The sequence below is a fragment of the Coffea arabica genome, chromosome 8c (assembly GCF_036785885.1).
Source record: "Coffea arabica cultivar ET-39 chromosome 8c, Coffea Arabica ET-39 HiFi, whole genome shotgun sequence".
Taxonomy (NCBI): domain Eukaryota; kingdom Viridiplantae; phylum Streptophyta; class Magnoliopsida; order Gentianales; family Rubiaceae; genus Coffea; species Coffea arabica.
In genome coordinates this window covers 389,756-415,451 of record NC_092325.1, presented here as the reverse complement: position 1 = coordinate 415,451, position 25,696 = coordinate 389,756, and the positions used below count along the sequence as shown (strand labels likewise).

Genomic DNA, 25,696 nt, shown 5'->3' with positions numbered 1-25,696 from the left:
GCTACTATATTCTCTATATTGTGCATGAGATAGCTACGAAAGGATCATTAGTTAATCATTAAACTTTACGAGCAGTTTAACTATTAACAATGAAGTCATTACTCATCTAATCTCTACCTAACCACACACAGAGCTAGTTCTTCCTTTCGTTTTAAGTTAAGACTAATCTTGCTTAAACTGATTATCATTCAGGGGGTCTCTAGATTCTACCCCCCCCGCTGATTAGTTCCTGTGTGAAAGTGCCCGTTGGCCCTCCACACAACCAAGAAAGTTGAAATTTCAATAAAAATATATACATATACATGTATATATATATATATATATATATATATATAGGCACATAACAAACCTTCTAAAGTTTTTGTTAGCTAGGTATAGGAAATAGAAAAATGGGCTGTGAATTTCAAACTTTGTGGTTTAAATACTTTCAAGTCGTTTTCTTATGTAGCAAAAGGTCATAAAATCAATTACTTGCCACTTTAATATATACTATATTTGATATATGAATTTTTTTCGAAGCGGGCTCGGTACACTCTACATCTAAATTACACATAACTGAATAAAAAATTATACACTCTCACATTCATTACGTGTATTAAATTTAGAAATTTTCTTAAATAATCGAATAACTTCAAATAATTCTACTACACTGGTGGCTAAAAAGTAAAAGATGAATACACTTAGCCATGATCCTCAAGGACTTTGGCGGGCTAGAATAATACTTTGACTTTTTTCTTTTTGTTTAACGTTTTCAAATCTCCCCACACACACCCTTTTTATTCTCAATTGCATTTTTTTTAACCTTTGGATGGTTGATAATTAGATTGTTTTAAAATATTTACCGTAATAACGTTGTTGTGGATAAATGTACATTCTGGACACGAAAAAGGCAATTGAAAATGTGTTTAAATCTTGTCAAGAACATGTTCCGCAAAATATTGTGAAACAAATGCATGCACATTTATTGTTCCATAACCAAAATAGAAAAGAAATGAAAAGAAAAGAAAAGAAAAGAAAAGAAAATAGAGAACAATGGAGTCAAGAAAAAATGGGAGGATGGAAATTATACTTTATCCCAAAAGAAAGGCAAAAGAAGGAGACTTGATTTTGGAACGAAGCCAGTCTGTCTGTCTGTCACCCAATTACACTAATGAATGAATGAACAGACAAACAAAACAAAACAAACAAACAAACAAACGATCGATCCATAACCCCAACTGTCAAATTTCAAAAACAATCAAAATTAGACCATAATTTACGGGCCGGGAGTTAAATCCACTTTTCAACCCCACAACACTTCTGATCATGCCACGTGTTCATTCCCATAACGTGGCAGCATCGTAGAAGATATACGTTTTACCTGAATTATTTGTGTGTTTCCCCACGCTCTCTCCCTCGTGCAGGTCACAGGCCCCTGACCTGGCTTTGAACAGTTTCCAATTTCCAGCACCAAAATAACCAAAAATCAGAAGATGAAAGAAAGAAAATAGTAAGTTGAAAAAAAAGAAAAAGAAAGAAAGAAAACATCATTTCATTTTCAATTTCAAAACCACCATAAACTAAACTAAAATTCATTTTCTTGATTTCCATTTTTTCTCTCACTCTCGCACACAGACACACTACTCTCTCTGCATTGCCTCTCTCTCCCTCTCTCTCTCTCTCTCTACAATCTCTCAGATCTTTTGAAATCCGCATCAAGAAAGATATGGACTTGTGATCATCTCTGCGTCCAATGGTAAGCTTAAAAACTACTACAGTTCTGTGCAAATGGGTTTTGTGGTTTTTGTTGCTCATGTAATATATTTGTTGTATCTGAAAATTTGGGGCATTTTGGTGGGGGAAGGGGAAATGTGGATGTGGGTTTGGGTTTAACTTGAATCTTTCATTGGGAAAAGATTGGATCTTTGGGTGGTTTTGAAGATCTAGTGTAAAGCCTGCCTTTTTATTGCCTTTTCTATTTCCTGTTTTCCTTTTGTTGAATATGTGGTTTTTGATTAATTTTTGTTACGTTGGGTTGATATTCAATTTGTTGCTGTTTTTGGTATTGTTCAGTTTTACTTCAATGGCTGTTGCTCATAGATTTTGAGGGAGCAACTCGGGAGAAAGCCAAAAGGTAAAAAAAAAAAAAAAAAAAAACTATACTTTGGTGCAATTTCCAATTAGATATTTTTTGGCTGTCAAAACATTAACCATTTGTTTTAAAAGCTTGAAGCAGCGACAGTTATGTTAGTTAACTTCTCTAGTGATTGTGTTTACTCTGTTAGCTTAGCTAGTTATCATAGAGAGGGCTATGTGGCAGAACACATTTTCGCAGTCTAAAGTAAAGAAATATCATTTTTGTTCTTTTTTTTTTCTTTTTTTTGGTTTGTGAGTCAAGAGTTTGGATCTTTTATTCTTTTGAAAGTTTTATAGGGATTATTCACTCTGGTTTGTGCCATCTGTTGGTATTTTTGTTGGTGATTTTTAATAGTGGCTGTTCTGTGACCTGCAGAGTAGGATGGATGCTGACAATCTTATTCAAGTCACCGAGAATGGGGTTGGATTTGAAAATGGAGTTCGCGAAGAGCTTCTTAGCAGTGAGCTACAGGTGGCTATCCATGAATCTAATGGTGTCCCCAATTGCAGTCCCGAGATAGGAGGATTAAATGCAGATTTTGAAGATAGCCTGAAGTTGAATGATGGTGAACATATTGACGCCTCTGGTCTAGTGGTCAAGGAGGGATCACCAACACCTGCAAATAGCAATGCTGCTGACAATTCCGAGGTAGGTGCTCATTCTTTCTTAAGTTACTTGATCCATGTCTTATCTGGCATAATTAGCTAATATTCTTTATGTTTACAATGATCCCCTCTTCTTTGGGAGCAGGGAGGGAAAGAGCTGTTGAATTCAAAACCACATGAGGCTCTAGCTAAGAGTAAGAGCGGGAAACCCTTGAATACTCGAACTGTTTCTGAAACAGGGGTTAAAAAGAGCAAGGATGGAAAAGATGCGCTGACTGCTTCTGGTGTTTCAAATGGCACCCTGGCTTCAGAATCAAACTCTAAACTGTCATTTGCAAAATCAAAGAGTAAATCATTCAATGAGAGGCCAGCAGCATCTGCTTCAACCAATGTTAGCCAGTCCAAGGTAGATGCTGATACTGACACTATTCTATAATGTCATGTTGATTATTCATGGTGTTCCTTTTCTCTGGTAGTGAGCATTGTACTGATGTTCTTCTGTCTTTAGCAGCAAATCCAGCAGCCAGAATTGATATCATCTACATCTGCTGCACAATCTGACTGCAACAGGTATATGTTTTCTTGAATTGACCATTAATTTCACATACTCCTTCAAGCTTAATGATGTCTACGGTGCAACTCTGTCTCACATGCCAGAGTTCATAGGAAGATCATGAGAGGGCTCCTTCCTATGAATCTTCTGACTTTAATTTCTTTTCAATCTTAAAAGTAATTTTTAAAGTGTTATGTGTTGTTCACTTGTTATTTTCCAGCAATTAGCAAAATTTGTTTCTCACTGCAGGGAGAAGACTAAGCCAAGGGTACTGAAAAAGAGCCAATCAAGTAAAACTGAAGGAGTGGCAGAATCTGTGTATCCTACCCGTGTGTGTGTGTGTGTGTGTCAGATGTGTTTGTCTTTTTTTCCTCCCTACTTATTGGCCTTTTCCTTTTCATCTCTTTCCTTACAGTTAGTTGTTAAGGTTCAAACCTTTGATTTCCTGTATGTGATTGAGAAACAAGTTGCTTGCATAAGTAGTATTATGGACGTTTTGTCCTTAACCCCTATACAGAAGTCCTGCTGAAGATGCAAAGCCTCGCAAAGTGGGTACTCTTCCAAACTATGGCTTCAGTTTCAGATGTAATGAAAGGGCTGAGAAACGAAGAGAGGTTAGCTTTTCGAATAAGATGCACTGAAACTACAACTTTTACAGAATGATATTCTAGTGTTGATAGAGAAAAACCTTTTATTACAGTTTTACTCAAAACTAGAGGAAAAGATCCAGGCAAAGGAAGTGGAGAAGACTAATTTGCAAGCAAAATCAAAGGTGAAATCTTTAGGTTTGTCTTGCAATCCTTCAAATGGTAAGCAGTGTAATGACCTAATTCTTGTACGTTCTTGTTTCCATTGGGCAGGAAACGCAGGAAGCTGAGATTAAAATGTTGAGGAAGAGTTTGATGTTCAAAGCAACACCAATGCCAAGCTTCTATCAGGAGCCTCCACCTCCCAAGGCAGAACTAAAGAAGGTAATTTTGCTTTTAATATCTGTAGTGAAAACGTAAATTTAATGTTTGAGTTTTGTGTTGGACCTCATTTATGGAGGAAGATTGTACATAAATTGATGCTTCTAATCCCTGAGCTCGTAGTTCTGTTACAGAAATTGAAATATGTAAAAGTAATGTTACAGTACTGGGATGTAGAGAATTGCCGCTGGTGTAATGCCATTTGGGATAGTTACATTCATTTAGCTAAAATCAAGCAATCTTTTGTTGGTGGTTGTTGCTTCATTGAACTGTATGAACCCTTCGGACTTGGTTTTGCAACCGTAATTAGTTTGGCATTTAGAAAATAAAACACACATCTTAAGTGGGTAAGATGTTTTGTGGTTAAGGTCTCAAAGAATAGTATTAAGAGTAAATCCTTTCTCCTTCTATCAGATGATGAATTTGGAGATAGTTTTAAGTGTTCCTGACTGTATGCTTGTGGAAATCTGATTTGGTAGATTTCTTCCTCAAAGTCCACTAAGGTTCACCCAGTTGAAATTTGCAGTGGCACAGTGGTTCAGTTATGCTGATGCCTAGTATATTAGCATGTCTAGTTGATGAATAGGAAAGCAATGAATGCCTAAAGAAAGAGTCTAGTAAGTATTGCAAACCAGTGAATTTAGCCCAATTTTAGGGAAAGAGTCCAGTAAGTATTGCAAACCAGTGAATTTAGCCCAATTTTAATATAGTTATCACGTAATTAGAATTGATTGCTTGGCCTTGTGTCTTTGGCACTAAAATGGGTCCATTGCCATTTAAAAAATAATGGGCAAAATCAAATGAAATAAAAAAAAACGCAAGTCTGCAAGCAGTTTGTTTGGTTTTGGTTTTACTTTCTAGAAGCCAGCTCTTCAATAAAGTCAACCAAATGAAATACAGAGGCAAGAAATACATTTGCGAAAGCTACATATATTTTTTGCAAAGCTGGGTTCACAATCAGACTGTTTCAATCTCAGTGATTTACCTATCTTTAGCCCCTACCGAGCAAGGTTTTGCCTTCTTGTCCCTAACTGGAATTGGTCTACCTATCTGCTTTTAGTAAACTGTACCTTCAAATGTGAATTAAACGCAATTCCAGAGGAGCAGTATACGATAAAGAATAAAAACAACTTAAGAAACTGGTTTTGTGCAAAATCTAATTGAAGACATTGTATACTTGCAAGCATGGTGGGTTCTTGGAGCCCCATTTGCATGAATCTGTGTCATACTTGCCTCAAGTGTGGTGGATCATGGTGTCACAAGCATTCCTAGACACACATTAGGTGAAAGGTATGTAATAGATATATGCAAACTGTAGATAAACAGAACATGTGCTCAAGCCACGCTGAGGTTTGAGAAATGGTTCTATGTTTAACTTTTCTAGATGGAAAAGAATGAGAAAAGGTTAGGTTAAATATTTATTGTGCTATATTATATCATCTTATTCTGTACTGTACCTATATCATGTTAACATTTTTCATGCTAAAAACATAAAAAGAGTATAACAAATTTTCTACGCTGCTTTGAGTTAGTGGTATTTATTTGAATTTACATATTTTTGGTAATGTCACAACTGGTATTTGTACCAGTGGGCTAATGATTAATCAGCAGGGTAAGCCTTCTAAAATTTGAAAAGAGAACTATTGAAGATACTGCATTTATTTAATGCATTTTCTTTATTCTGGAAGTAAATCTCAATCTGCTGCTCTGTTGAATTTTTGGATAAAATCTACTCTTCGTTTTCTGAATTATGTACATATTAAGTATACCTTGTATTAACTTGCTGAAAAATGAAAAAGCAACAATTACATGGATGATAATTGGTTTTGTGCTGGTTTTTAATGGAAATGATGTTGATTTAGGAAGCTTCAATTTTTAGCTTTACTTTGGGTATAGTAAGCTTTCTACTGCCTGTCACTGGATATGTGTAAGAGTTTTTTAAATAACGTGGACCTAATGAGAAACTGCCTTAGCCCAAAGCTTCCACCCCTCTCTGGGCAACTAACTTGTATACTATCTATGGAAGTCTGTAATTTCTGGCCAAACATTGATGGGCCTTCTCAAATCGGGGAGACTTCTATAAGTGTGTTTGGTAAATGTTCCCTTCTCTAAAACCATGTTGGCCAAACCTTGATATCATGAGAGGGATATCAAATAGATGGAGGGAGAACACATTGTAATGGTTGATTCTTAATGCGTTTCAAAGGCTGCGTTAAACACTCAACAAAGGAGAGACTTGGTATGTTTTTTAATTTTGGGGTTGGTATTACATGGAGCAAGTTGTTGAGCACTAGAGGTGGGAGAGTCAATTTGTGGCTTAGGTTGTTTGGCCATTGGTGATTAAGAGTCCTTCGACACTTGTAAACTAATTTGAGGAAACAAGCACATAAATGGAAATTTTGTTTTAAAAGAAAGAGAATACAGATTCAGTTTGTCAAAATTTGATTACATTGTTTTTTTTATCGAATGTCCCCGAAGGGATAAAATTTGATTACATTGTTGGTTACTGTATCATTAATGCTTTGAAAAGTATGTTTATCAAGCTTTAAACTAAAATGAAATGGTCAGCCATCTATTATGCCTTTCATTGTTGTTACTCAACCGTGCAGATACCAACAACAAGAGCTAAATCTCCTAAGCTTGGTCGGAAGAAAAGCTCCCCGAGTAGAGTTTCTGAAGAAGAGAGTGATGAAGGAACACACACGAGCAGGTTAAGCTTGGATGAGAAGTTGTCGCAAAATGACTCTGTCAAGGGACCTTCAATTGTCAATCTCAAGAAACCTCTGAGGAAGTCCCTCCCTAAACTGCCTTCCCAGAAAACTAGCTTGACTGGTGAAACAAGAAAAGCGTCTTCCAGAAAAACTAGTATATCAAAGGAAATGAGTGGAAGTTCTTCTCAGGCGGACAATTCATCAAAAAGTGGAGCTGCAGGTGACGTGCAAAAGCAGGAGGAAACACCATTGGTTGAGCCAAACCAGACTCAGCCTGGTACTGATGTTGAGCATTTTGGTGAAGTTCAAGCTGAGGTAGCCTTGGTGAACTAGCCATGTCAGCAGAGCATTAAATATAGCAGCATGCAAATCCAATGTATATTTATTAGGCTACCCTTTGTCCCATCATCTGCCTGAAAATTGTGCAAGAGATGCGAGTAACACTTGATTCATTTGATGATGAAGAAACGGTTGATATTGTAGTGATGGTTGTTGCCTCAATGTTTATAATGGCCAGGTTTGATTGTGTAATATACATCTGAAGATTGCTGGAATGTGATCCTTAAGACAAGCAGATTGATTGCAGCACTTTAAGGTCACTGTTGGTCAATTTGATGCCCTTATTTATGTTTCAATGTGCCCTAGTCCTACTTACGAACTGGGAAATTTTTGGCTTTGAGGGGATTCACCTACTATTAGTTCAGGATATATGTATTGGCTACTTTGCTTTTAAGTTTGGTTAACTCTGAATGTTGTATTGGCTGCTAAGACTTTTAATTAGCAATTGAGTATTGCTTATCAATGAAGACTTTTATTTCTATTTGCATTTTAGTTTGGTCAACTCTGAAGCTTGTATTGGCTGCTGTGACTTTCTTTTTTTCTTGTTCTTTTTTTTTTTTTCCGGAGACGACAGATGATTTTATTAGAGTTGTGCATGAATTATACACGCAGTGAGCAAAGGCTCCACGAGAGCTATACAAGTGCCTAAAAGCACCGAGGAAGTAACCACTCCTCATCAAAAGGCATGCTCAATGCATCATCACAAAAGTTATTAGTTGTTCTAACACTAATATCATTCCTAGCTACATCAAAAGGCATGCTTAATGCTCCCTGCATTCTCCGGGAACTAGCAAAGGGACAGGAGGGTGTAACCTTAGAGTTTCTTTAATCACTGATTTTAGGTATCTCAGGTTTTGGATATCAGTTGTGGTGAATCCCCTCAATACATATATCTCAGGTTCTTTAACCTTAGAGAGAATTTGGATAGCCTCACAAATAAGGACAGCCTTCATGGGAAAGAAAATAATTGAAGAAAAGTACTTCTTCAATTATTTTCTTTCCCATGAAGGCTGTCCTTATTTCACTCTGCGCCTTAGCCATCACATCTGGTTTTCGAATCATCTCAGCTAGTGCCCATTCCACAGTTGTGGATGAATTTTCAATCCCCCCTAAGAACATATCCTGCAAGAATACATACCAAAATGCTGTCAAATACATATATCTCAGGTTCTTTAACCTTAGAGAGAATTTGGATAGCCTCACAAATAAGGACAGCCTTCATGGGAAAGAAAATAATTGAAGAAAAGTACTTCTTCAATTATTTTCTTTCCCATGAAGGCTGTCCTTATTTCACTCTGCCCCTTAGCCATCACATCTGGTTTTCGAATCATCTCAGCTAGTGCCCATTCCACAGTTGTGCATGAATTTTCAATCCCCCCTAAGAACATATCCTGCAAGAATACATACCAAAATGCTGTCAAATAATTCACAAGTTGGGAGTCTAAAGAGAAGGCAAAAGCATGTACTTCCCTAGTATTTACCAATACAAGTATAAAACCACTAGCTTTGGCTAAGTGGGCAAGGGAGAGAGACTTGCTACTCTCTGGGCTACTAGGCGAAAAAACCAGTTGGTTGGTTCACTTCATCAACAGGTTAAAACATTCTGTGGTAGAACAGTATTTTTCGCTCCTTGTTATTTTTGAAAAAGAAGGGGGGGAAAAAAGAGTACGTACCACTATGACAGCTTTGATGTTATCGTCTGTCATTTGACATTGAAGGCCACCACTTTCTCTTACTCGTAGCAGGACGTCAATCAGATCTTCTTGGCCAAATTCACCACCAGTGGACGATTTTTTAGTTGCAAAGTCGCGAATATGCTGACGAAGTATGTTGCTCAAAAGTTTGTCCTGATTTTGCATCCACTTTTCCAGTTTAATCCTCACCACACTAAAGAAATGAAGAAACTTATAGGATGGGAATAGATCAGCAATCTCCATGCCTTCTGTACCGACTCCGTCCTTGATTATCTGCACGAAAGCATTCTGGTCATCTCTGCTTACTTTGCCAAATGCTGATCTGCGAATCATGGAACTGGAATACATGTACAGCTTTTCTGCTATATTGATTGGCTCTTTACCCCCAGCCAGAGCCTGAATAGATGAAACGAGCCGCGAAGCCTCGGCGCAAATGGGGCTGAAAGATTGGACAGTTCTTGCACTGAGGAGTTCCTGGGTGCAAATTTTGCGCATCTGTCTCCAGTAATCACCATATGGGGCAAAAGCAATGTCTGAAGCGCCATACAGTACGATCCTGATTGCTGGGGATACAGCCCTGTCTGCAAAGGCAAGGTCGTGAGTTTTCAAAACCTCTTCCGCCATACGAGGTGATGATACCACAATAGCGGACATCTCACCGAGCTGTAGGTGCATTAAAGGTCCATGTTTCTGAGCTAATTTTCTGAGGGCATGATGTGGTAGTGAACCCACCAAATGATGCAAGTTTCCAATAAAAGGAAGCTTCCATGGAGATGGTGGCAGCTTCTGCATCTGGGCTGCTGCATTGGGTCGCTTCCATTGCATCAACAAAGCTAAAACAAAGGCTAGGAAGAGAAAGAGAGGAATGGAGTTTGAAGAAAGGTCCATTGGCACCTGTTGATCTCCTATCAACAATCGTTTGCAGAATCCCGAGCGTGCATGGCTCCCTATTTTGTACTATTACTAGCATAGCATTTGGGAGGATTCTCAATAATGGAGCCGGGCCAGCTCTCGAACTCGGAACTAAATAATTAGGGACCTATCACCGGGCCTGTTTGGCAAACACACTACTGTTTACCTGCTACAACTTTAGCTACGAGTTTTTTTGGCCAATGCCAAAACACTTGCTACAACGGGCCGTTTTTAGCCAAGTTTATCTGCTACAAGTTTTTTAATAATTTTAATTATAATAACCTCAAAAAATTTCTCAAAGTTTTTTAATTATATACTTCAAAATATTCAAAAGTTTATATACTTAAAAAAAAAAAAATTTATAATTTCTACTATAAGGTACAGTAAAATTTTAGACAAATACTCAAAAAACTCAATTGTCAAATGGAGCTCTATTTAGGGTAGAACCTTGCTCTTGTACATCATTGGACTGGGCTGAGCTCCGGTGTACCGATACAATTGTAAGCCGAGTTTGGATTTAAAGAGGTTCAATTCGATCAAAGCTCAACCCGACCAAATATGTGTATAAGTATGTGTTTTTTTTAAAAAAATTTACAATAATGATGCACGTTATTTAATAATTGCATGTATAACAACTTTACATAATTTACAATATACTATATAATGATAACAATTTTATATGTGTATTATATAATATGTGGTAGTAAATGTTATTTGCACTCTCCTTTTTGTTAATCACACTTCTATTATCATGTTTATTGTATAGTTTTCATTTGTTAAATTATACGATAAAACAAGTAATGAAAGTGCAAATAACATTTTCTTATATATATAATTATGAATTAATTGTGAATTTGGGTCAAACTCTGATTAGGCCCAAAATCCTTTTATCTTTGTAAAGAGTATCGAATACGAGTCCGTCTCCGTCTTACTACGTGGTAAGGCGAAAGAAAGTCTGAACCCGAAAAATCTGAAAGCTCGGCTTTATTTTGTGAGTTAGAGCTTGAACTTCTCAATTCTCAACTCACAAGACTCGATTGACACCCAACTATTTACCTAACATTAACCATTTTCTTCTCCCTATTTCTATTAGACTGGGAAGGAGGGATCAATAGAGTTGCTAGCGGGCCATAACAAACCCAGACCTAAACACATATTTTTAATTTTTGCGGCTTGGCTTCAGTGGATTAGGTTTAATTAGTCAAATTTCGTTTCTCGAAAGAAGAAGGCTTCAGTGGAAAGTTTACCATACTAATTAATGTGGTCGTTTAAGTTAAACGCATTAATAAGTCTTAAACAGGATTACGTATTCAAATTCATCTTCAAATTTGTGCAAACAAATTGTGATCAGATTGTTTAGTTACCACTTTCAAGCGACGTAGTGGTAGGTATAATAGATATGGGAAAACCAAAAATGGGCTTTTTGAGTTTTATAATGGTAACCAACTCCCAATAGAGGAGTTGGCCATATAGTGGGATGGGAGGTCAAGGATTCAAACATTGCTTCCCATCAATGTGCCTCAATACGAGGAGTGTTCTAAATTCATGCGGGTAAGTGGTGCATCCGTCTGGTCAAATGGTGGTTAAGTCCCCGTCAGGTTCCCCCGTCTAATGAGAAAAAAAAAAAAAGTTTTATAATGGTCCCCTTTAGTTGGCATCATCATTATGATAAATCAGATCCAAATTAAATCTATTGATAGCTAGGTGTGTGAGCTACTTTCTTGAGGGTCTGCCAAATTAAGGCTTTAAATCCTTTGCTTTTAAAAAAAAAAAAAAAAAATCCCCATCAAAGATAACGATGCGACGATTCCGTATGCTGGGATAATGCTTGAAAAGTAATCAACTAACAACCCTAGTTGATAAGTCAATACTTACACTTAATGAATTCAGATATTAATATATTCAGACGAGTTTGATAACCAAATATAGAACATATGAATTAATTAAGTGGCACTGAATTTTCTAGACAAAACTTGCTCCAAAAGTTAGGTAATAAGCTATTCACTTATCGCTTAATATGACATACTCTCAAATATTTCATATTAGCATTTAACAATTTAATACCTTAACGAATTCGGATTTTGATTTTTAGTTTTTAGAATTTTGTTTTATCAAACACATCCTAAAACCATGTGATCTTTTGTTGGTGGAGACTCAATCTCTGTTAATTTGCAGGTAAAATATATACACATTAATCTCGTATGCACTACTATTATTAGGTTTGGATGCATGTCACATGTACAAAAAAATTCAATTTAAAATAAGTTCTCTTAATATATGTATACAATGTCCATATATGAAACAGTAATTCAATAAGGATTTTAGCACCCCTATTTGTTAATGGGATTTGAAGTCTTCTCATTAATAATAATTTAAAAAAAAAAAAAAAAGCTTCCAAAACAATTTTTGTTGTGTCAATCGACTGGAACAATATGCTCTGAACTGGTATTTTTAATTTATAAGGCACTTAAGTGCAATAATTGATAACTTAGTGCAGTGCGCACACCACAAATCGATGACAGCTCAGAGGCGCAAAGTATAATTAACACTTTTATATAATACTAAATCGATGGCAGGGATAAAGGGTCGCATCAAATCCAACGTGTTGGGGCATCTCAATCTCCAGGTCAAATTTCTTGAGATGAGTGGTTGGATTGAGGCTAATCCAAAGGGATTTGTTCTCACTTTTTTGGATTGTTTTAAGCTATTATACACCACTGCAACCGCTCATAAATTTTTTTTTTTTTCTATGAAGGCGTCATTGAATCCTAGTTTGTATTGCGTTCTTACGGAAAATTTTTACGTTTTTCGTAAACACATTTTTCAATCACTTTTTTTTTTTAATTTTACTACAGTATATCTTTCTACAAAAAACTCATAAAAATCGCAATCCAAACGGATAAATTTCCGACTTCATCTAGTGACCGGAAAAAATAATAGCAAGAAATAAAAAGAAAAAGATTTCGTCACGAAACTATTCAATTCTTTGTTTCCTTTTTTTTTTTTTTTTTTTTGGCTGATGATAAATTGCGAAGAAAAATATTAAATTGTTTCTAATCTTTTTTGGTAGACTTCAACGCAGTCGAGTCAATTTAATCCAAAATATTGCAACTGGGATCTCAGCTCCTAATGCATTTTGCACTTTTTTAGCACTTTCTTGACATGTCAACTGCTTGCCTCATCCTACGCAGATGCATGCACTCGAAAACTTTGATTATGAACAACGAACGGTACATGCACCTAGTAAAGGTCACCTTCAGTCCAGTTCCCATCAATCAACAATGCCTTTCCTGCAGGCTGCTGGAAATTTCATGAGAAGACTCCGTTTGCTTTCCAAAAAGGGATTGAAGGAACCACACTAGCCACATGTTAGAAACAAACAACTAATTAACCACGCCAGCCTTGGAGAAAGGTATTCACTAACATAAATGAAGATTCTTATTTATTGCAACAGATCCATCACAAAAAGTGTGAATAGTGAGCTAAAAACATCTCTATTACAGGAACATGATGATGGTCGCAGGGGACAGTTTCATAAACAAGACAAGCCTGCAAAACTAGGGCTCGGTGAAAAAAACAACTCTTGGTACCAACCAAGAGTTGTCATGGCAGACTGAGAGAACATGCTGCTGCAGCTGCCACGGCCAAAGCCCGCGAAAATGCAAGGCACTGAAAACCTAAAAACTGCCAAAAGCAACCACCACCATTGCTACCAGGGATCAAGCTCACCATGAGAAAACAGAGACCCAACCAACACACGCAGAACGCAGAGGCTCAACAACGTGGAAGACTCGGAAAAACTGAAACAGACAGACCTCAACACTACTAACTATAGACATTGTACCATAACTTAGCCTGAGCATGGCATGCACAACACCGGTGCTAGGCTCGAAATTTAAAACACCGTCATAAGGTGACACCTGCCAACAGAAAACTGGTCCATCCAAAAGAACCTCTAGACCCAGAGCTCAGCATCTGTATTCTCAGTGAAGTATGATCAACAAAGTAAGACTCCCAATACGGGGCCAAAATCCTTGAAACAGTTTCCCTTGAGAGAGGAAAACTGCAAAAAAAAAAAAAAAGGAGAGTAGCTGACCACGTTCACTGGAAAAAGGAGCTAAAGGACAGTGGACCACAAAAGACCTACTAATCTTGGACTCAAACTAATGCAGCTACGGACAAGAAACCCGTAAAGCGTCTACCCATACATCCACATGATCTCCTTGTTCACTTCTACCAACTTAATACTCTGACTAGGTTTTTCAGTTTTTCCCCCCTGCTTAGAAAAGGATATCACACCTCCAAAGTCGCTCAGCAAGCAAATCAAGGGCATCAGACTTGACTCCATAGCAGTGCTGGATGTTCAAACCCATCAGCGTCTGGCCCAGTTTCTCCACAGAAAGCAAGCCTCTGTTCGACACCAAATTGCAACCCGACAGGGATAGGATTCGCAAACAGAGCTGATCAGCACCAGCCAGGGCTGCTGTGCCAGCATCTGTGATTCTGCTCTTGGAAACATCAAGTTCACTTAGCAATGAGCAGTGCTCTGCAATTGCAAACAGGGTTGCATCAGTGACGCACTTGCAACCATCAAGATTCAACTCCTCAAGGGTACAGCCATGGAGCTTAGCAATGGCTGCAGTAACTTTATCTGTCAAATTAACACAGCCGCTCAGATTCACCTTCACCAAACCAGCTTCAGAGCTCTCTACAAGTGGGAGAAGCCCCTCGTCAGTAATCCCACCAAGTGTGCTTAGTTCAAGGTGCACCAGATTTGGGCAGAGTTTAGCTAGGGTGGAGAGACTACCATCACCAAATCCAGGGCAATTACGCACAGCAAGAGATCGGATAGAAAAGGGAAGAGCCCTAAAATGAGACCCAAATACTAGGTCCTTAATTCCAAAGCAGTTCGCCAGTGCAAGAGCCTTCAACTTGCCACAGGAATTAATAAGCATGCCAAAAAACCCAGATTGTGTAATCCTGTGGCATTCATCTAGTTGAAAGATCTCAAGGGATGCAGCAGCTTTGACAAAAGAAACCAGTCCATTGTCTGACAAAAATGCACACTTCTTCAGGCAAACTCGCTTCAGATTAGGGCTACCTTTACCCACAGCTTCAAGCCCTACATCAGTAACCCCTTGGCAGGCAGTCACCAAAATGGACCTCAAGTTCAACAAACCCTGACAATTACCCATTATCCAGAAGCCCCTCTCATTCACATTTTGGAGGCCAATCAGAGCAAGGTCAGTCAATGCATTCCCATACCTTCCGATAACAGCAAGTGAGACATCACTTATGTTCAGAGACTCGAGCCTCACTTTTGCCAGTACATTACCAGCTTTGGAAAATAGACTAGCAATCCCATGATCCCCGACAAGGGAGCAGTTTTTGATTGTGACAGACTTCAAGCTGGAGCAGTAATGACCAACAGCCTCCAAGCTTCCATTCCCAATGTTTGGACACGATTCAATGGTCAGAGATGTCAGATTGGGACAGTTCTTTGCAATAGCCAGCAAAGCCTTGTCAGTAACCGCATTGCAATGGAAAAGGTCAAGCTTCTCCAGCCTGTGACATCCACTGGCAATTTCAATCAGTCCCTCATCACTAATGGCAGATGTGTTCCACAAGGACAAAACTCTCAGAGAAGGGCAACCATGAGCAATGGCCTTGATGCCAAAATTGGTCACCCCACGCCTAGCATTGCTTCCACGGATGGAGAGCTTGCCCAAACCTCCACGGCTTCCAGTTCCCACAGCAATAGCAGCAAGTCTGACATCTGTAGCTTTCTTCCCTTCCAGACATCTTGAAAGATATCCATCCTCAACTATATCCAGATCTTCAGATTCCAAATCAGGCTTGATGCCCTTGGAATTGGCCATCTCGGCCTTCTGGTTGCAATCCATTGTTTTCTTGGCCTCATATTCCTCAGGCTCCAAGGATTTTGGGCCCTCTTTGATGCATACTTCATCGGAGCGAATGCTGCTTAAAAGTGTAAGCCAGCGTTTAGATACACAAGCACAGGCACTTTTCTCTGGACGCCCATACAGACGCCTGAAGACCTCAAAGAGGCATTCATCTGGAAGAACTTCAATGGAGGGCTGCTTCCGCTCAAACTTTTCTCCACTAAAAACATATGGGGCATTGACACGAGACCTCTTGCTAGGTAGAAAAAACACATCCACATTAGGTCCAAGGGATAAAAACAGATTTGACTCCTTGGGATTTGGGTATATCGACCCCCCAGGGAAAAAGTCCTTGTTACCTGCAAGGCAAAAATGGGAACAAGGTCAGCCATAAGGTGAAAAGAAAGTCTCTCCAACTAACACAGGTTACACAATTCTTCACAGTTACAGATCCAAGCAGCAAAAGGAAGAGATATGTCACAATGAAGAACTGTATATTTTAAAATAAAAAATCACCACAGACAACCAAGAAATGACTTTTATATCCCATCCTTTGCCTTGTGAAATAGTTTAATTCCACCATACTCAAGTCCAAAGATTATAAAATAAATGAAAGAAGACACGTCTATTAAAAGATCCACCCAAGTTGAATTCAGCTCCAGCATATGTGCGTAAATGCATATTCTCTGTGACTAAAGCTCCATTACCAACCAGTAAGAATGATGTATTCGAATCCCAAATACTGAATATAAAGTCAATCAACAAGGTAAAATAAGAGCAGACGCTACAAAGCCATAACAAAGATAAGAATAAAAGAGACCAAATCCCCTTAGAAAGCAAAACATGAAAGAAATTAGGAGAAAAAAAGTCCATCACTCCAAACATCAAACAAAGCATCAATCCATTTCTAAATTTTTCTCACAGGGACATGATCTATTGCAACTAAATCGAATAAATCGATTATAACTCGCAAAAAGACGAGAGACACCTACAAAATCCCATGTGTCAAAATCTATTCTTTTTTGCTTTTCCATTTACATTATTCCCTTAGCATATAATTGCAGCAAGAAAAGGCCATAATTCAAGAAATAAATTGACAAAACAGAAATCAAGATCTGAAATTGAAGCAACCACACTGAAATAGCTCAATTATAAGCTCTTCGAGGTTGTATCTGAACATATCAGAAAAAGTCACAAACTTTCATAACTAAAGAATCACATAAAGCTAAAGACGTGAACTTTAACATAAACCCAAAACAGATTAGAGGTATTTACCACTGAAATCAAACACTTCAGACATGTCGCTGAGCAGAGTTGGTCAAATCCGAGCTGTCGTCGTAGCCCAGATAACCCTCTTCCGAGAGCAAAAACAGCAAGATCCACCAGAAAGAAGACAATCAGTAAAGCCCCACCAAGCAGTGAATGCATCAGCAAAAGCAAAAAAGAGTAATCAAAGGGAAGAAGAAGAAGCGGTCATGGAAAAACTGAAAGCAAAGCAAAGAACAGAAACCCTATTGGAATAGGGCAAAAAAGTGCGAGGGAAAGAGAAGGGATGAATGAGGAGTGGGTGGTGGAGGAGGTTACAAGACACAATACAATGAATGTAATGTGTGAAATTGGGCGTGTGGGGGATGGTGTTATTATCTTTTGTTGCCAAGGTGGGTCCATTTTCTTTTCATTATTTAGATCACATATCTAATAATATATTGGTAGGAGAGAGACCGAGGGAAGAGAATTGGTATACATGCAATGAACCCCAACGCAAGTTGGGCTTTTATGCTCAATGTTCAATGTTCCCTATTATTCTGCAGTTTCAAACATATGCCAAAAGCATTGGTCGGAAGGTCAGCTGGGCAGTTCTCGTTCGACCGAGTTATCATACGGTTTGAAGTCTCACCTGCTAAATTATACAGATAATTTTATATATACTCGCATTGAATACGCATTGGATGCGTGATACATACGTAGATTTGAATTTTAAATTCATATTTGTGTTACACAAGTCTACTTGAACTCAAACTCAACTCGAACAAATAGAAAACTATGTAATTCAATTCGACAATATGCATTTTCAAGATCGGGCTCGAATCATTAACTCAACTCTAGCTCGAACTCGAGACTAGTTTCGAGACTTAACAAACTCCAGGGTTCAAAATAAAACTCGAAAAAAAGGCTCTAAAATTTATGATAAATTATCTAAAATCCTCATTTCTTTTTTAGTTTTTACAATATTACATTTTTGCCATTTATGAATTTTGTTGAGTAGATAACACTTATGGCCAATTACCTAAAACAAAAATCCTTATTAGTCATTTCATAATTAAAATAAAAATATAATATAAACAATATACAAATAATCAAGCTACTCAACAAGTACTCGAATAACACAAATGGAGACTCAAACTCGACTTAGTATATGTATTGTGCTACTCGATCTCAATTCGAGCATTTGACTAAGCCACTTACGAGTTACTTGCGAGCGCCTCGACTTGCCAGCAACTCTAATAACAATAGCCTAGGGTTGTAATCGAGTCGAGTCGAGCTCGAGTATCGCCGTACTCGAGCTCGACTCGACATACAACTAAGGTGCTCGAGCTCGAGCGAGTAGTATTATTGGAGCTCAAGTTCGAGCTCGAAGCTTGCTCGCAGTACTCGCTCGAGCTCGACTCGCATGGGCTCGAGTCCATTCGAGCCTTATCGAGTTCACTCGAGCTCGTTCGAGCTCGAGTTATTAAATTTTATTTTCTTAATATTTTTTAAGCAAAAAGACGTTATTGCCCTTTTAAAATTTTATATGACTTGAAACATTTCGTAAATTCGACAATTCTTTTGGGTATAAGGGTAATTTTATAATAATAATATATTAAATAATTAAAATTAAAAATATTAAATAATTAAAATTAAAATGCTCGATAAGGCTCGTCGAGCCTTCTAGCATCGCTTCTGGATGCTCAAACTCGACTCGACAGCCTTATTGAGCTGCTCGAACTCGACTCGAACTCGGTTTAACCGAGTTCGAGTCAAGCTTTTGACCAAGCTGCTCGCGAGCAGCTCGGTTCGATTACATCCCTACAATAGCCCCATTTGAATGGTAAGGCCTTGTTTGGAAAGCTACTTTCTATTAAAAACATTTTACGTTTTCCGTGAACACATTTTTCAATCAACGTTTTACCTTAAATACATCAAATCGCTACAATACATTTTTTATATAAAAAAAAAAACTCCAAAAAATTGTAATCCAAACAAGACCTAATTTTTTGGATTTTCGTATAAAATTTTGTTGTGATTTACTGTAGAAGTTGTAAAAAAATTTTGTAAAGAAATTGAAAAACATTTTTATTTTTCTTTTCCTTTTTTTCTTTCTTTTTCTTTCCTCTCTTCTTCTTCCTTCTTGCCATTACCACTACTCAGTTAATGCTAGCCGCCATCTTTACTGACACCAATGCCGACCCGTACCTATGCTGGCACCTCTTTTTCTCTCTCTCCCCCTCTGCCCCTTCCATCCTTCTTCTTTTCCCTTATCTCCTTCCCTCTCGCCTCATCTCCTCTTCCCCTTCCGTTACCATCCCCTCCTTTCTCCTACTACCTCTTTTTCCTCACATGTCCCCATCCCTTTCCTCTCCTCCTCAATAGCGCCACCACGGGAAGGGAAAGGGGGAAGGAAGCAGGTCAAAGAGATGGATTGGCGAGAGAGAGGACGAGAAGGAGTAAGAGGAGAGAGAGAAAATGAAAGAATGTGGAAGGGAGAAAGAGGAGGACAGATGGGAACAGAGAGAAAAAGAGATGAGAAAGGAAGAAAAAAAATAAAGGAACAGCCGGCGACAATGCCGATGAGTTGAAGTGGGAGGGAGAGGAGGAAGAAAGATAAAAAAAGAGTAGTAAATTATTTTTGGATATGTTTTAGGGTATTTTGATGTGTACATTTTAAAATTTTTGGAGAGTTTTTTAGGGTTTCTATAACTAAAATTAAAAAAAAAAACTTACAGAATAAAAACTGGCAAAAAAAAACTGAAGTGCCAAACAAGACTAATGCTGGAGTAACATGTTAAGTAGAGTACCTGAGATTGTAGTGCTTAAGGTTTCTTAACCTTTGAGTACCTGAAAATGCAGTGTTTAAGATTTCTTGACCTTGCGCCTTTTTGCTTTCGAGACACTATTCGATGGTGAGGGTTATACTTTACCCTAAGCATGGTATTTAAGGACAGCATTTACCATATAGGGAGATTACAATGCTCGAATTAATCGGTAAAACGTCACTTTTACTTACTATATAATCAAATTATGATTAACAAATTCATTTACCAAATATTATTTACCATATAATCAAGTTTGAATGACGGTTACTTACTATAAAGCTAAACTACACGTCACACCTTAATTTAAAAAAATTTACTTACCATATAGGCTAAATTACATTTATCCAACGTGACGTTACTTACTTTGTATTTGATTTACAATTAATGTGTTAATTTGCAAGATAAGTGCAAATGTAAGTTTTCACACTGCTTATTACACTAATGTTGTAAAGATTTTTTTTTTTTACATTAATCGATTTAATTACATGTCAAATGTGCAAAACAAAAATTCAAATTTTAGATGGAAATTATGTCTCAGGCATTACAACTTGAGAGAATAAGAGTTAATATGAAAATAAAATACAATGGACGTTTTTTATTTTTTATTTTTTTTTGTGGCAAGGAAGGGAGGGGTGGAATTTAGACAGTAATATAATTGGATCCACTCTTTTGCTTACCATATTGTCGATGATGACCTAGGATTATAAATTGGATAGCACTTGCTGTGTAGTTGAATTACAAATTCCTGAACTATGGAGCACAGTTGTTAAACTTGGCTTTATTTGGTAGTTCGACCAATCGACTCTGTAAATCAGCTCCAAATTTGGGTTTGGGTTGATAGTTGAACCAGTTGAAAAGTCAATAAGTTGTCAATTCAAAGGTGAAAATAAAACTCCGTTAGTTTAATGGATCAGGGTACAAACGGTTGTCACCTTTAAATAGTGTAATATTTTTTGAATGAGGCGTAATTTTACGTGAACTATTAGTAAAACTTCGTAATAGGGAGGTAATTATTATGCATGGAACCCACATGAAGAGTAATATAATATGATGTCTCTGTTATAAGGATGTAGAAGTAATTTACAAAGCATTGAAAAAATATTATATCATTCAGGGACAGTTGATCTGACAGTGATTCCTATCCCAAGTCACCAATTCATGAGTATATTGTTTTTTAATAATTTAAATACTTATTTTATTGTATAATGTACCTATCAATTAAGCCAGTTAATCACGGTTGAACCACACTCCCATTGAGCTATCCACTTGCCTGGTTAATGACCGATTTGGTTTTTATAACAATGCCCTAAAGACTTATGCTTCATGTTTTCTATCATTGGGGCAAATCCAATTGGACCATGGAGAAATCGGAAGGGACTAAATCACCACTGAATTAGACAGTGGATATTGCAACTACTGGATCCTTTTTAAGAAGAAGCCAGATTTTAAGTCGCAATTATGGGGGATGTGGAGGCCAATTGTGAATTTGTCCACCTCGGCGACCCCTCACCTCGGCAACCGTCTTGGGGAGCAGGGGGGCCTGGACTCCCTGGTGGTCAAGAGGGTGTTGGGATGGTACCGGGAGGGGCCTCCCAAGGATTCGAACCCTGATCCTTGTGTATAAGGGTCTTGGGGTTGAAGTCCTGATACCCATTGAGGCAAAGCTAGAATGCCAACTTGGTTCTATCATTGGGATTTCGAATCAGTGGTTAAATAGAGGTCATCGTAAGGGACTATATCTTTTTGCTCTTTGAGCACCAAATTATATGCCTTATCAAAATTTTTGATAAATTTGTGACAATTTTTTATATAGTACACTGAATGTATTCTAACATGGAGAAAATTGTTCAAAATGTTTATGTACACACTTTAAAACCTTCAACCTTTTAAATATTTTATTCAACATTTTAAGTTAAAAAAAATGTTTTAAACTTGAATATTGTCCAAGCAAAAGACTATCACCTTCAGAAAAAAAAAAGGGGGGGGGGGCTCCTAACCATACATTTCAAACATTTGAAGGTTAAAAACACAAAAGTTAAACTTACAAGATAAAACTGGGGTAATGATTTCACAAATGTAAGTGCATAATAATAAATTCAAGACAAGTTGAAGAAACTGTGGTAGCAGTACAACTCTTAAAATAAATAGAGGGCCAAAAGAAAATTTTGATACGTAAAACTTGTATAACTTAGAAGACAAAACAAAGACTAAGACTTGGAACGGATCGCTACCTTTTGAGGAAACACGAAACTTCACCATCGTATGCAAGTTCGTTGCGCCCGTGAACCTTTCTGGAAGGGCTTCAAAAGTGCAGTGGACGTCTTTGCTAGGTGTCCAATAATTGTTTTCACATCCTTGGGATGGAAATACAACCGCTGTGTTGACTTTTTTTTTTTTTTTTTTTTTGATACAATAGCTTCCTATACTATGCGAAGGGGGAGGGCTTGAAGAAATCCTGGAGTAACTCGAAGGAGACTGAACCACCATCGGATCAGATGGGTACACTACACACCCGCCTGAATTTTTTAAGCAAGGCTACATTTAATTGTGACAAATTGAACCTTGCCTCTCACCCCATCAAGCCTTAATGCCCCAAAGGCTGGTGGTTACAACCGCTGTGTTGACTGCTCCTGTATTCTTTGAATCAGTCTCCTACATTTTTTCTTTTTTCTTTTTTCTTTTTAATTAGGAACATAAATGTTTTTGTTATTTACTTGCTTCTTTATACTAATAATGTTGTTTGTAATGTACTTGAAAGAGTTAATCTTACATGTTGAATACATAATACACATACAAATTTTGAAATTTTAATTTAAATTATTTGTCATGCGTGTAATGTTGACAGTGTGCACACTATCAGTATATTAGAAGGTTAATTCTACTTTCTATGCCTAATTAATTTAGCTAACAATCAAAGCTATGAGATTAATAAATTTCTTTTTTGTAATTTAATCAATAGTAATGTTCTTTAATTTATATATATATGCCTCCATATGGATTAAGGGCATCTCCAGTTGATTCTATTTAATTGTTGTAATTCTTACAACTTTTGATATAAATTCGTATAACTTTGATGTAATTGTGGATTAGTTGTATAAGTTGATCATATCTTTTACGCTAAAGTTGTAACATTCTACACTAAACGTTGTATGAATTATACAATTGGACGGAACTAAACAAACCTTCAATTAAAGAGACTCTGATCCTCTTCCAATCAAGAAATGACCAAAATACTTAGGTTTTTTCATAGCTGTCTACTTAGGTTGCTTTATGCCAAGGCTCGTGTTCGACTTGACACTTTATAATTCGCTTAGGACAGCTCAGGCATGCAAAAAAAAAATTATCATTGAATGAGTCTGATCTGATATTGCTTCAGCTTCGACTAATAAATTGCCCCACTAATTATCGGAGCCAAATCTCATAATTAGTGGGGTTGCCATATTGTATGTGGCACGCTTTCAACTCGCTCATTTTTAGTGGTCAAACCAACTCATCCAGTATGGCAAATTCATGTTTTTCTGCTAGAAATTCAGTTAACTTAGCCATGGGATTCTCGCTCGCTCTCTGTTTTTTTTTTTTTTTTTAAGCCCAACCACGTGGATCCATTCATGATGAGGGAGAAGAAGGATCTAATTCCACAGTCTCTCATGACCCCTGAGCAAGTTTTCACCTGGGACGTTCTCTGTCTCGTATTTCCATGCATCTCCAGCCCATCCACTTGGCAACCTGCGTGCCCATCTGCCACGTATCAATTGTAGGGATCGGGCCTTTTGCAAAATTGCACCATGCAATTATGTATACATAAAAACCATAAATGTTTAGGTAGCCACTGAACCTTTTGAATAGTCAAGATTTGGGCACTTAATGATTAATAGTATGCTTTTACTCGCTGAACTATCAAAAGTATAAATTTTGGATCATTTTGTTTGATTCTACCGTTAACTCTGACATATTTAATTATGAATAGTATGTCTCGTAAGTCCTGCAAATCTTAGGTCCGGCAAAAATTAACGGTGAAATCAGACGAAATGGTCCAAAATTTATATTTTTGATAGTTCAATGGGATAAAAGCATTACTATTAAATAATTGAGCAACCAAAATTCGATTATTTGAAAAGTTTGATGACTACTCAAGTAATTTTCTCTAAATGTAAACATTAAAATAATAAATATAAAAACTAATACGGTACTAATATGTAAAAACACAACAAATTTTTTGCACAAATTTCAATAAATGAGAAAATTTATTGTTTTTTTATACATTGTTATGTTAGTGTTTATGTTTATTTTTTAGTATTTGCATTTATTCTGGTAGTGTCTATATTGGGTCTTACAATCGCTGCTATTGACAATTGTAATGGTCCTTGATCCCAATTAGTACAATAATTGTTTTTTTATTTCTTTTCTTTCCTTTTTTTGCTAAGTAAAAGAAATTGCTTATTGACAGTGTGGAAAAAAACTACAAAAATTAGTTTTCTTACATAGCTCACCTAATTGCACAAATTCCATCTAGTGGGTATACAGACCCAACTAGATCAAGGGAGTGCTATGACACAATTCTTAAATTTTTTCCGCTGCAGGTGAGGGTTCAAACCTCACCTAAAGCTCAAGAAGGGATTTAAACTCCCTGGTGGCCACTGAGCCATTGGACCAGTGGTTGGATTAATCTTATATATACTATTCATGTATATACTATCACCATTAGATATATGACACATATACAAAATTTGAATTTAAAATTTAAAATTTATTCATGTGTTATCCATACAACCGTGATAGTGTATATAAAATTTACTCTTTTTACATTGCGCTAAAATTCTTCATAAATAAGTATACAAGGTTTGTGAACCATCTCTACTGTAGAACTAACTGGCACCGGAGGTTTTTGTACCCAAAATTCTGCAAATAAATAGACTACATGATTTTATTTGAGAAACTTCGCAAATCAATTTATGCTTTATAGGACAGGATTCGCCTATTTTTGTCTTCGATTGCAGGATTGAGTCATAAATTCTTTATCATACTTCTGTTGTCTGCTATGACCTTTTTTTTGGCCTAAAAAATAAAGTCAAGTGCAAGTACCGTAACTTGACCTATAAGCATGGTTCTTAGACTTGACCGAGCCGTCATCACTGAAATGATGCTTTCCGTTTCAATATCAAGATAACATGACTTCAACATTCATAGATCGTCGAGAACTTCACCGAATCACCGAGAACTCGATTGAAAATTTTTCGACTCAGATAAAAATGGTTAAATCACATTGAATTATCCCGAGTCATCTCGAGCTTAGCATATTTTGTTTCTTTGGCTAATTTTTTATTATTTTCGTTTAGCATAATTTTTTTGTACTATTCACAAATTTTAAAATATTAAATAATTCAAAATTTGCGTCTCACTAGAATCGCAATCAATATATCAAAACAAATGTGGAACGGTTCGGACCGCGTCCGCGATTTTGAACCATGCTTATAAGGCCGAATTTCCCCACCATATATGCAATTGTCACCTTGTCGCTCGCCAATTTCTAATCTGATTTAGGAAATTTTGGCATGGATTCCTCTTTGATTGCTCCGTTGTGGGAACGGGACATCGAGACTTTGACATCTCTGTTGAAAAGTAATTGCAAATGGACGAGAGAGAAACTAGGGAATACCACTAGTTTTCCACTTTTTTGTGGTGACATTTCTACACTTCGTTACGATAAACTTTTACTAAAACATACTCGGATGGTGGATCATTTATGAAAAACTGAGTAACACGCGCCCCCTTGAAAGTGGGAGTAACAGCACTTTATCCCCCTCAACAATGAAAGTAAC

The 25,696-nt window shown here is 37.1% G+C and overlaps 3 protein-coding genes across 7 annotated transcripts; 1 reads left to right on the top strand and 2 right to left on the bottom strand.

Annotated features, from left to right (window-relative positions):
* Positions 1-1,589: 1,589 nt before the first annotated feature.
* On the top strand, positions 1,590-7,484 carry LOC113706632 (protein WVD2-like 5). 5 transcript variants are annotated; one of them, XM_072063368.1, is made up of 10 exons: positions 1,595-1,735; positions 2,053-2,113; positions 2,497-2,764; positions 2,867-3,127; positions 3,230-3,291; positions 3,524-3,592; positions 3,792-3,888; positions 3,975-4,046; positions 4,135-4,245; positions 6,852-7,484. In XM_072063368.1, exons 3-10 carry the CDS (start codon positions 2,498-2,500, stop codon positions 7,284-7,286), a joined length of 1,374 nt encoding a protein of 457 aa, XP_071919469.1. In that variant the 5' UTR covers positions 1,595-1,735; positions 2,053-2,113; position 2,497; the 3' UTR covers positions 7,287-7,484. The 5 variants fall into 5 exon arrangements, with proteins under 5 accessions (XP_027084362.1, XP_027084361.1, XP_071919469.1 ...); XM_027228563.2 differs by having other exon boundaries at positions 2,492-2,764; positions 3,233-3,291; XM_027228562.2 differs by having other exon boundaries at positions 2,492-2,764.
* Positions 7,485-9,164: 1,680 nt separating this feature from the next.
* Positions 9,165-9,874, bottom strand: LOC140013744 (cytochrome P450 71D6-like). Its single transcript, XM_072063817.1, has 2 exons — positions 9,293-9,874; positions 9,165-9,179 (listed from the first exon to the last, which is right to left on the bottom strand). Exons 1-2 carry the CDS (start codon positions 9,872-9,874, stop codon positions 9,165-9,167), a joined length of 597 nt encoding a protein of 198 aa, XP_071919918.1.
* A 3,439-nt stretch (positions 9,875-13,313) lies between these two features.
* Positions 13,314-17,413, bottom strand: LOC113707340 (EIN3-binding F-box protein 1). Its single transcript, XM_027229618.2, has 2 exons — positions 17,077-17,413; positions 13,314-16,160 (listed from the first exon to the last, which is right to left on the bottom strand). Exons 1-2 carry the CDS (start codon positions 17,099-17,101, stop codon positions 14,179-14,181), a joined length of 2,007 nt encoding a protein of 668 aa, XP_027085419.1. The 5' UTR covers positions 17,102-17,413; the 3' UTR covers positions 13,314-14,178.
* Positions 17,414-25,696: the final 8,283 nt, after the last annotated feature.